Below are 12,879 nucleotides of genomic sequence, written 5' to 3'. Positions count from 1 at the left end.
GACATACCAAACAAACCTTCTGAAATTTTATTTTCAGATCCCTGTAATAAATCTGTATTTTGAATGTTGAAACCAGATAAATCCATTACCCTGCATTTTGCTATCATAAACTGAGAATTTATAACAACTACAGATCACAACAGGATAAGAGCTACTCTTTTTGACTAATTACAAAACTGTAACACATACCTGTATTGATAAAGGACTTTTCTATGCAATATCAGAATTCAATTAATTTGTGGGAGGACATTATTCCACTATGCTGTGTTTAAAATATTTTATTTGCACTAATAGTTTCAGGCACTGTAGTGCACATAAAATATTTCAAACATAGGCAACAAGAAGAAAAAGAACCCAATTAAATGATGCTTTCAAAAGTAAAGTTTATCCAAGTGTAATGTTGAAGGACAAAAAAAATGTTTTATACATTCAAGTGGATCCCAATCACAACACTGAATTAATATTAATAAAATATTAATTTCTCCTGAACTTAATAAATATGGCAGTCTCACAAAGTCAAAAACCAGTTTTGGAATCAGTATGACAATTCCTTTACAATGGGACACTTCACACATTATTCAATGTCTTTCTAAAGTTTGTAAAAATTACATTTATTTCATTTTGACAAGGTTGCAGAACAATTCATGGAAGGAATAACTAACTAAAAATTATTGCTGCTGTCACATTTGTATACATTACAACTGACTTAACAACTCTCTTGTGTGAAATGTACCATAAATTGACGAACTGCTTGACACTAGGCAGCTTACATCTTCTAAAAAGTAGATATTTTTACTTTGCTATTGTGACCTTATGTCTCCTAAACTGGTGAGGAGAGAAATGTCTGTTAAAAATCTTCACTGTATGGCACTATCAGAGATTAATTTTGGGGTAGGTCATGTGACAAGCAACATGTGTGTTTCTGGGATTTCCTACCAAAGTTACAGAGGCAACAGTGAAAAAGACATGGCTGATGGTTTTTATTATAAGAGAATCATGAATTTTGTGAACTGCATTTACTAATAAACCACATACTCTATTCAACTTATTTATTGATAAGTGGAACATAGGCCCTTTGGCGTAAGTGATCTCCTGGACCAATCTCCTGAAATGGACTGCAGCCAGCTCAATTCACTGTGTTATTGATGTAATCTGTTTCATGGACTTGTGGCATCATTTCATTTATGTTTCATTTATGTGGACTCAGAGTTTAATCGTTTATAGACATCAAGTGATAGGAAACATCACGAAGTGCTGATGGATGATAAAGATGCTAAGATATGTATAACATCATAGACATATAGCGAGGGTGTCTGTGGCAGGAACACGGCCAATATTACAAGCCAGTGACATGAGCCTTCACAGCGGGCCAAATATGTGGACACCCAGTGTCTATCTCTGCCACTAGCTGTTATCTGACTCATCTCTATAATTGGACTCTACAACACTGCAACTGTTACTGTGTGTAGAGTGCTACAAATTCTGAACTTGTAGTTTCGACCACCATTAGCCTGTATGGAACTTTTATTACGAAATATGTATTATTCGGCTAAAAAGGAGAGGCCCCAGGGGTGGGATTGATTTTTTGGGTTGGGGTTCTAGGTATCAAACAATGCTGCCATTCATCTTTGTGTGCCCTCATTCGCAGATAATGATAATAATAATAATAATAATAATAATAATAATAATAATAAATAAGAAGTTTTCATCCATTTTTAGAACCTTAAAAAAGGTAACAACACACAGAGCAGTGTTGAAGTGTTGTGGTTAAAATGTTTCTGACATACAGAAGGTTGTGGGTTGAAATACCATTATCTGCTTCAAAATTTATTTTAAAATCTTTAGCAAAATGACTCTGATTATTATTTTTATTCAATTAACTGGTTTAAATGTAATTATTTAAATGTCTAATCATTTGTCACATCATTTTAATCCTCATATTAACTATTTCATTTGCTCTTATTTTATCTTCCAATCATTCTTTTTACACTTGGAATCTTTGTGCATGTGACTTTACTTATTTGTATGCATTAATTTTGATTTAATTTTCTCCATTTAACCATTTTATATTTTCATCCATGTCATTGCTTTCATTGTATCTACTTTGCTCAAATTTAGTTTTATTTATAATCCCTTCTTTTGTTTAAATCTTCATTTGCATTATTTTGTCCAGAGTGCAACAAGAATTTATGTTTCAATTTATATGATGATTAAATGTTTGTTTTATGATTATCATCTCAAAAAAATGTACATCTTGTAATAAGAAACACATTTTGGAACCATTGCCTAACCAATACAAATACATTATTTCATCTTTGTTGTGATGGACAATTAAAAATAATTAAAATCAGATGCACAAAGATACCAATTCTCCTGTTTTCAAGACAGCAAATGAAATACTTTACATGATGATTAAAATGATGTGACAAAGGACTCAGAGATTTTAAAAAATTACGTTTAAACCAATTAACTGAATAAAAATAATGATTGAAGTCATTTAAAAAGATTTGAAAATAAAAAAAATTTTAGCACCTAACAAGATTCACACTCACAAATTTCTGTACATTGTATCTTAACCACTACGCCACAATGGCACTTCGTCTACAATTATTTTCATGGCTCTAGAATATAACATGAAATTAAGAATTTTTTTTCCATTGATTACTCACAAACAAGGGCCCACCAGTGTAAATGGCTGCAAAGTGTGATACCTGTGACCTTAATCTAAATCACTGCATAGATGGCATGTATGGAAGTGAAACATGGACGATAAATAGTTTGGACAAGAAGAGAATAGAAGCTTTTGAAATGTGGTGCTACAGAAGAATGCTGAAGATTAGATGGGTAGATCATATAACTAATGAGGAAGTATTGAATAGGATTGGGGAGAAGAGAAGTTTGTGGCACAACTTCACCAGAAGAAGGGATCGGTTGGTAGGACATGTTCTGAGGCATCAAGGGATCACCAATTTAGTATTGGAGGGCAGCGTGGAGGGTAAAAATCGTAGAGGGAGACCAAGAGATGAATACACTAAGCAGATTCAGAAGGATGTAGGTTGCAGTAGGTACTGGGAGATGAAAAAGCTTGCACAGGATAGAGTAGCATGGAGAGCTGCATCAAACCAGTCTCAGGACTGAAGACCACAACAACAACAACAACAACAAGATGGTTTCAAAAAATTGACCCCATCCCTGGGGACCTCTCCTTACAAGCCACACATGGACTTCATCCAACTGTTTTGGAAAAAAAACTCGTGATAATTTTTGTTTGTGGCTTAGATTAATATTCCATGAAGAACTTTCAGTGTTTAGTACATGGACACACAGACAGTTTTCTCTGTTGTTACAGAAGTTATTTATGTTCAAACAGAGGGTTACAAAAGAATTAATAAAAGACTTATTTCACACCATGTTTTCTGTCTGTATGTTCAGGCTAATCTCAGGAACTACTGCAGGGATCTTAATATGGTTTTGACTAATAGATGGTCTGATTCATGAGGAAAGTTTGTGTACATAATTTACAAATATTTCATGGAAATAGGCTGAACTATGATGAACTGAAGGTCCGTGCCACTGTGAAAATTGTGTCATTACCACCTAATAGTAGAGCTGCAGCAACTCTAGAGAGTAGCAGAACTTTACTAAAATCCGTGCTGGGCCTACTGGTCTAGCGGTAAAGTGCATGCCTGGAAACAAAGTTTTAGGGGCTCAAGTCCCCTGGTGGACGACTTACTTTTCACTCTGCCTTCTAACCTAACACTTACCTCTCAATGATGAGGATATTGGCCAGAATATAAATGTCACTCAGATTCACCATTAAGCTGAAGGTCCTCCTTTCCTAATTGCAAAATTTGTTTAGATACGAAAGTTACCAAAGTGATATCTCCTATAACGTCAAGTTGAACACATATATTTCAAAATGACACAACACATATAAGTCACTGAGCAAGCTGACAAAGCAAGACATGTGAACACGGTAACATTCGAATGAACACCGAGTCCAAGTCCAGCAGCCGCTGGCTGGTTGACCACTTAGGTGGCGCGGCTGCTGCATGGCTGGCACACAGTGCCGCATGTAGAGGACGCGCAAAATTGTGCGGCGGCAGTTTGAATGATCGGCGAGTCACAACACTTTTCCCCCCTTTGAAATTTTGGCACTGGTCTTGATGGAGGTGGCCTGTAGATTGCTAACGTCCATAGGCGTTGTTTGACTGGCCGTAAAGTCTCGAGGAGGAGGCTTCCCGTACGGATGGAAGTGTCCCCGATGACAACGGGTCGAGATGACAGGAGACATAGGGGTCGAATCTGTTAGGGCCTCGTGCACCAATCTGCCCGTTGCGGCAAGTCCAGTTGATATAACAGGAGACATGGGCGATGTGTCAGCGTGTGTAGGAGAAGGAGGCGAGTAGATTGGCTCCGACAGATGATGGTCATCCGGTTCCTGCATGGGCATGTCTCCTGGTGGCATCCGTTCTTGTACTGGCACTGAGATGACGGTGAGAGGGCTGCGTTGTGAGTAATGAGAGATGCCAAGATCCCGAGGATCAGGTAGAGCCGAAGGTGGTGTAGCAGCATTCGGAACAGACGTTGCCGGCACACGAGGCCGAAGCTGGTCCGAATGACGCACTGCAATACCCGTGTCTGTCTGGATTTCATACAGGCATCGGCCACAGTGTCGTAAGATACGGCCCGGACTCCATTTTGGCCGCCTGCCATATCCCCATACTCAGACAAGGTCGTCGGCGATGAACCGGCCAAGCGAAGGCACCCGCGGCCGTGAGGTGGAAAGCCACAGAAGATGAAGTAGAGTGCGGGGCTGTCGGCCATGTAAGAGCTCAGTCGGGCTGTGGTCACCCATGGGGGTGAAACGGTAAGAAGCCAGAAACTAAGGAAGCGCATCAGCAGCAGCAGAAGAAGTCAGGAGTTTCCGCATCTGAGCCTTAAATGTGCGGACCAGTCATTCAGCCTCGCCATTTGATTGTGGATGGAACACAGGGGCCGTGGCATGCATAACGCTGTGACGAGCCCAAAAATCTGCAAATTCGGAAGAGGCAAATTGCGGACCATTATCAGTAACAAGAGTAGAGAGAAGGCCTTCCAAAGAAAAAATGCGGGCGAGAGCACTTGTGGTTGCCGCGGTGGTAGGCGACGTGCAACGGACAATGAAAGGAAATTTAGAGTAGCCATCAATGACGAGGAGCCAATAAGTACCTAAAACAGATACCGCGAAGTCAGCATGAATGCAGTGCCAGTGCATCTCAGGCAAAGGCCACGGTGACAAAGATGACTTCGGGGAGCGGCCTGTGAGGCACAAGGGCCGCAGGCAGCGACCATGTGTGCTATTTCAGAGTCTGTGCCAGGCCAGTACATACGACGGCACGCCAGAGATTTTGTGCGAGAGACACCCCAGTGACCTTGGTGAAGGAGGCGCAAGACCGAAGCACGCAAAGACGCAGGTACCATCACACATGGCAAAGCATTGTCGGTGGAAAGGAGGATAACACCATCCCTAGCCGTGAGGCAGTATCGCAAAGCGTAGTAGTTGCGCAACGGGTCAAAAGTCTTAGCAGACGGACGATCTGAATACAGCGTAAAACCCGGGAGAGGGTAGGATCAGAACCCGTAGCAGCCACCAGCCGGTCCCCGGTGATAAGGAATCCGTCCACAACCCGCTGCTCGGCAACATCCAGGTGGAAACACAAAAGTTCGTCCCTATCGATTGCCACATCAGGACCCATGGGAAGGCTAGACAGTGCATCAGCATTCACATGTTGAGCCGTCGGCCAGAAATGAATCTCATAATTGAAACAAGACAGGTAAAGAGCCCAACGCTGGAGGCAGTGTGCAGCCTTGTCAGGGAAACAAGGAAACAAGTGGTTTGTGATCCGTAACAAGATGAAATTTGGATCCATAGAGAAAAAAACCAAACTTATGAAGAGCACAAATAATGGCCAAAGCTTCTTTTTCAATTTGAGAATACTTTTGTTGGGCATCCGTGAGCGTTTTGGAGGCATAAGAAATGGATTGTTCAGAGCCATCAGAAAAACGGTGAGCAAGGACTGCACCAACCCCGTATTGAGAGGTGTCCGTGGCAAGAACAAGATGTTGGCGAGGTCGATAAGTAGCCAGGCACGGGGCCTGATTCAGCATAGTCTTCAATTTCTGGAAAGCCACATCGCATGATGCGGAGCAGTGAAAAGGCACGTTTTTATGCAACAGGCGATGCAACGGCTGAGCCACTGACGCAGCAGATGGTAAAAACTTGTGATAGTATGCTATTTTCCCCAAGAAGGCCTGCAGTTCCTTAACAGATGTAGGGCGAGGAAGGGCATCGATCGCAGCGACAGTTTGCTGAAGCGGACGAATACCATCCCAAGAAACTTGAAACCCCAAGCACGTGATAGATGCCTGAAAAAATTTTGTTCTCTGAAGATTACACTTAAGACCGGCAGTCTGTAAGACATGAGAAAGCGTGCGGAGATTCTGAAGATGTTCTTCAGTGGTGAAGCCAGTGACAACAATGTCGTCCATGTAATTGATACACACAGGGACAGGGAGCAATAATTGTTCCAAGAATCGCTGAAAGAGAGCCGGGGCACTGGCAACCCCGAATGGCAATTGTTGATATTGATAGAGGCCGAAAGGCGTGTTAAGGACCAGAAACTGCTGGGAAGCAGCGTCGAGAGGAAGTTGATGATAAGCTTCTGACAGGTCAATTTTAGAAAATTACTGGCCTCCCGCAAGTTTAGTGAACAATTCTTCAGGTCGGGGCACCGGGTAAGTGTTGATGAGGCATTGAGCATTTACAGTGGCTTTAAAATCGCCACAGAGACGAATATCACCATTGGGCTTAGCAACGACAACGACAGGAGAGGACCACTCACTGGAAGTGACAGGAAGCAAGACCCCTGAAGCAGTGAGATGATCCAGCTCCCATTTTACCCGATCACGAAGGGCCACAGGAATGGGCCGAGCCCAAAAAACTTAGGCCGAGAAGTGGGTTTGAGTGTGGTATGAGCTTCAAAGTCGTTTGCACGGCCTAACCCAGGAGAAAAAAGGGACAAAAATGTCATCAACAAGGAATCCAGTTGAGCATAAGGAATAGCATCAGAGACAATATTGACAGAGTCATCTATGGAGAACCCAAAAACGCGAAAGGCATCGAAACCAAAAAGATTCTCTGCGTTACTCTGGTCAACCACAAATATGGGAACAGTGCGAACGATGGATTTATAAGATACCTCAGCATTAAATTGTCCCAAGAGAGAAATCTTCTGTTTATTGTACGTCCGTAATTGCCGAGTGACAACTGAAGATATGTCTGAGAATTAATGATAGTGACAGCAGAACCAGTTTCCACCTGCATGCGAACATCTCGACCAAGTATTTGGACAGTGAGGAATAACTTCCCTGAAAGGGAAGAAGTACAATTGACAGACAACACAGAATCAGAATCAGCATCATGTTCACGAACATCATGTATGCGGTCGGATTTGCAAACGGAAGACACATGACACTTCTTTATGCAATTTTGACACACAGCCCAACGTTGGGGACAATCCTCGCGCGACTGTTTCATAAAACACCGCAGACATGAAGGAAGTTGCTGGGGGTTTTGCTGCAGTTTCTTAGAGGATTGTTTACAGTTAGGCCGAAGCTGCGTGTGGGAGCGTACTGCGGCCTTGTCACCTGGCGGGGACGCACCGCACGGGTCACCAACGGCGCACAGAGGTTGTATTTCCCCAACATCACCCCACGCCTCTAGTTGCGCCCCAGCGGCGCGAGAAATTTCAAAAGACTGCACGATGGATAGGACTTCATTTAGAGTCGGATTCGCCAACTGAAGGGCACATTGCCGAACTTCTTTGTCGGGCGCCGACCGGATAACAGCATCCCGTACCATGGAATTGGCATAGGATTCTTTCTGAACGTCAGTAACAAATTGACACTTTCGACTGAGGCCGTGAAGTTCAGCAGCCCAAGCAAGACAGGATTGATGCGGTTGTTTTTGACAACGATAAAAGGCAACACAAAAGGCTACCACATGCATTTGCTTTTGAAAATAGACAGACAGAAGTGAGCACATTTCAGCGAAGGACAAAGACACAGGATCTTTCAAAGGAGCCAATTGCGACAACAACCGATACATTTGAGGTGAAATCCAGGAAAGGAACAGAGACTTACATGTTTGTTCGTTCGTGACATGAAATGCCAAGAAGTGCTGTCGAAGACGTTTTTCATAATCAGACCAGTCTTCCGCTGTCTCGTCGTGAGGAGGAAAAGGAGGTATAGGCAACGACAAGAAACGTCCCGCATGTGATGCCACGATGAAATCGCGAATCGCCGATGTTAGAAGCGTTTGCTGTTCAATGAGACTTTGCAACAGTTGCTCAACAGTGGCCATGGAAACCTGTGGGTCAACAATGAAAAGGAAAAAACCACTACCTCGTCGCCAATTGCTATAACGTCAAGTTGAACACACATATTTCAAAACAACACAACACGTGTAAGTCACTGAGTAAGTTGACAAAGCAAGACGTGTGAACACGGTAACATTCAAATGAGCACTGAGTGCAAGTCTAGCGGCCGCTGGCTGGCTGGCCGCTTAGGTGGCGCGGCTGCTGCACGGCTGGCAGACAGCGCCGCATGTAGAGGACGCGCGTAATTGCGCGGCGGCACTTTGAATGATCGGCGAGTCACAACAGTATCCAATTTAAATACTTGCTCCACGCCACTAAGCATCACAAGATTATTATTAATGTGAACTATACATCTACAATATATTCTCCTTCCTTACATATTATAAACTGAAGTCTCTCACTGTCTTTTTCTATCTGTATGTGATGACTGAGATTGGTAACTACTGCAGATATTTTGATACTGACACCAGACTGGCACTGGAATTGCCAAGTTCTAAGAAGATACGTATGTTATCTGTTCCCTATTTAATCTGCATTGGGAGTGACAGCTAGTGGTGACAATGGGAGCTGCGACCTACCATGCCAGCTGCAGTGGTGATTTCCAGTTACTGGGCAGCTCCGAAAGTCAGTATAGGATAAAAAGCAGGCCAGCAATCACCCCACTAACAAACGGCCACAACTGCATGGAGGTTTTGATGCCCAGTTTGCATCGTTAAGCGGGTTGCAGGTGTAAGTTGTATGAAAATGTTGATATTCAGTTACCTAACATAGTTTTCTGCATTTTAATCAAAACTTTATCCATTGGGCCATTAACAAAATTACTGCTATGCCAGAGAAGTCATCTGACCATAAATACTTAGTGCTACTCGTGCGAAGCCAGGGCGATTGCTAGTTCAACATATGTAAAATATTAACATATATCATCACACTGTTAATAAAGAAGCCGACATTTACAAGAGAAGAGTTTTCAGAATGAGCACGCAAACATTTCAGATGTCACCTGACAATGTTTCCTTTATAAATTGAATACTAAATAAATTAACAACATATAGAGCACACAAACTGTCTCCAAAAGTAATTTGCCCATAATTTTTGCCCACAAATTTTTGATTATAGAAAACTTACCTGAGTATCATATTTCAGAGCTGTTGGTCCAAGATGAATCCCATCAGTAGTTTCATCAGGACTTCCTTGTGCGACAAGTTTTGTACTAGACCAAAGCAGGGCTCTGCTGTGTAATAGAATCTGGAAGAAGTCAATCATTTAGTTAGTCCTCGCCTTTATAAAAAGGCTAATCTGCCAGATGTACATTCAGTACCAAATTATGGATTGACAGTTCAACTTTCCATTCCCTGCACATAGCGTAAGATAGAGGTAATTTTTTTATCTACATAAGTGTTGTTGGAATAATAGCAAAACAGATTTTAAAAAATGAAATAAAATGTGCACATTGACATAATATTTAAAAATATGGGATAGAAAGCCAACGGGGGGAAAAGATAAGGACACATTGAGAGTTGAATAAAGCAGTTAGATTAAATGATAGGTTTACATGAAAAGAAATTAGATGCAGATAAAAGGAAAGGAAAAAAGAATTACTAAGAAATGAGAATACTGGAAAACAGATTTGCTATAATACAATCATGATTTGTTTTGTTAAAGAATTTGACTGACAAGATTTACAGTATTATGCAGGGAAGAAACTGAACAAAATGACAATTTAGTTTCAACCTTCACAGTTGCCAATATGAAAAAGGTAATTGGCAAACAGCTATATATTTGTTTGTGTCTTTTTACTTAAAATTTAAAAGTAATGGACCAGTACAAGGATAAATAATGATATTTTATCTAGTGACATAAAGATCTTTATCCAACGCACTACATTAAGAAGTATCAGAACTTGCTGTTCTAGCTCAAACTGTATTCATATGATAATCCTCCTCTTCCTTGTCCTCACCGCCACCCATCTTTGTCATTTGACATTACTACTCGCTGTTGACCACTCTAGACCTTTCCACACATTTTGGTCTTCACATACTTATAATCATGTTGCTACTAAATATTTTTTAATGTAATCTACCCACATTCCATTCGGTAGTAACATAAATTTTTCTTTTAGTCTTAGAATTCAGGACAAATCTTCCTTCATCCATCTACACTACATTTAACTGACTACACATATTGTAAGCATTCATTTTACTTTCATTACAGTCAGAATTATGCCTTTCATACCATTCTGTTTCCTGTACCATCTGCTTAATCCCCTGCCTCTCCATGCAGTATTTCAACCATTGTCTTCAGGTGCCTCAAACAATGATGTTTAGTGAACTCACTCTTTGAACTCAAATCAGACTGCAGGACACTGTTGGCGTCATGTCTCTGGCTCTCAGTGCCATATGACAAAATTAGTTTTAAACAATGGAAAGTATAGTTTCAGCTCTCTGATACTGCAGACGTGTGTGCAAGTTGAGCTTGTGTGTGTGTGTGTGTGTGTGTGTGTGTGTGTGTGTGTGTGTGTGTGTGTGTGCGCGTGTGTGTGTGTGTGTGCGCGGGCGGGCGGGGGCGCACGCGCGCGCGTGTATGTGTATGTGTGTCTACTGCTGACAAAGGCCTTAATGGCCGAAAGCTATGATTATGTGAATCTTTTTATTGTGCCTATCGCGACTCAGCATCTATGCTATATGGCGAGTAGCAACGTTCCTTCTCTTGTATTGTAAAATTAGTTTTAATGTTTGCATGCCATTATTCACAAAATCTTACAAAAAGGAACAACTTATGGAAGGCTTGTAATAAGACATTCAGTTTATTAAGATCTCATAAAGACATATTAACAGCCAGAGCAGAAAACACTGAAAAGATGTTGCTTTCATTGGATAACAGCACATGTGCCGAAATAGTGACATGCATCAAATGGCCTAGTACACCTGGGAGTTGTACTCTACTAAAAATACGTGAGCAACGTCAATAATAACAGGCAATTGGTTTGAAACCAACCAGTAAGATATATATGACCACTGTTTGGACCATCTGAAGCTGATAATCATCCCAGTAGTCAAAATATATATGCCAATAACTTGAATGAGATTTTCACTCTGCAGCGGAGTGTGTGCTGATATGAAACTTCCTGGCAGATTAAAACTGTGTGCCGGACCGAAACTCGAACGCGGGACCTTGGCCTTTTGCGGGCAAGTGCTCTACCAACTGAGCTACCCAAGCACGACTCACGCCCTGTCCTCACAGCTTTGCTTCTGCCAGTACCTCGCCTTGGTCTGGCACACAGTTTTAATCTGCCAGGAAGTTTCATATCAGCGCACACTCCGGTGCAGAGTGAAAATCTCATTCTGGAAACATCCCCAAGGCTGTGGCTAAGCCATGTCTCCGCAATATCCTTTCTTTCAGGAGTGCTAGTTCTGCAAGGTTCGCAGGAGAGCTTCTGTAAAGTTTGGAAAGTAGGAGGCGAGGTACTGCCAGAAGCAAAGCTGTGAGGACGGGGCGTGAGTCGTGCTTGGGTAGCTCAGTTGCTAGAGCACTTGCCCGTGAAAGGCCAAGGTCCCGAGTTCGAGTCTCGGTCCGGCACACAGTTTTAATCTGCCAAGAAGTTTCATGCCAATAGCTTCTTGGATATCATATCGAAACTTGACTTTTTTTACTGAAGAAATTTTATGTAGAATGGACATCACTTTGGACCACGTGGGAACTAAAAATTGCATATTAAACTGGAGGATATAATTTAACTTCATATATTTCTGTTATTTGCATTCTTTCAAAAATCAGAAAAAATGTATAACCTCACTTGATGATTAATACTCAGAATCTTATTTGGTCACTTCAAGAATTTTTGTTGTGCATGATCTCTGTTAACAAGATTTATATCTCACTGATGTGTAATATCAAAATATGTGTGTGCACATTTTGAATATACACATCAGCACTTCACTGAGGCTGTAGCACTCACAACAACCAAATGTAGGATGGTTGTATATGAAGTTGGCTGATTTTCTGGAAACTAAGAGTATTTTTTCACTTGAGATGATCTTTATTGAATTAACAGTACCCGTTCAAAGTATCATACCCTAACAAGAATACCAAAGCAAAATAAAATGGACCAGTGGTATGAGGGATATAATTCAAAACTCACAGTAAGATTAAAATTACACAACATAGAGTTTAACAAGGTCAGAAAAAGAACCTATTCACCACATGGCGGCTCGGCAGATATATGCAAAACCAAGAGATTCAAGCTTTTAGAATACAGTATTTCTTTGTGCAGAAAGGTGTACAGGGCCAAAAGAAATGAACTTTTGAAGGATTAAGCATAGAAATCAAACATCAACCCAGGAGACAGTGAAACATAATTAAAGATAAATAAAAAAAATAATATGCCCAACCACAAGAGATTTGTAATGATGCAGTATTTACGGAACAGGAATTCATACTATTAACTGCAATCTTAGGAAAT

At 41.3% G+C, this 12,879-nt stretch overlaps 1 protein-coding gene across 2 annotated transcripts in view; it reads right to left on the bottom strand.

Annotated features, from left to right (window-relative positions):
* LOC126475117 (N-acetylneuraminate 9-O-acetyltransferase) overlaps window positions 1-12,879 on the bottom strand; it is a 243,231-nt gene that overhangs the window by 143,802 nt on the left and 86,550 nt on the right. For both annotated transcript variants that reach the window (XM_050102705.1, XM_050102704.1), the window contains one exon: window positions 9,546-9,665. In XM_050102705.1, coding sequence (XP_049958662.1) covers window positions 9,546-9,665 — 120 coding nt within the window. The remainder of the gene's footprint in view (window positions 1-9,545; window positions 9,666-12,879) is intronic.

Source organism: Schistocerca serialis, chromosome 4 (assembly GCF_023864345.2).
Source record: "Schistocerca serialis cubense isolate TAMUIC-IGC-003099 chromosome 4, iqSchSeri2.2, whole genome shotgun sequence".
NCBI lineage: Eukaryota > Metazoa > Arthropoda > Insecta > Orthoptera > Acrididae > Schistocerca > Schistocerca serialis.
The sequence above is the reverse complement of the archived record's forward strand: the minus strand, read 5'-3'. Positions and strand labels throughout refer to the sequence as shown.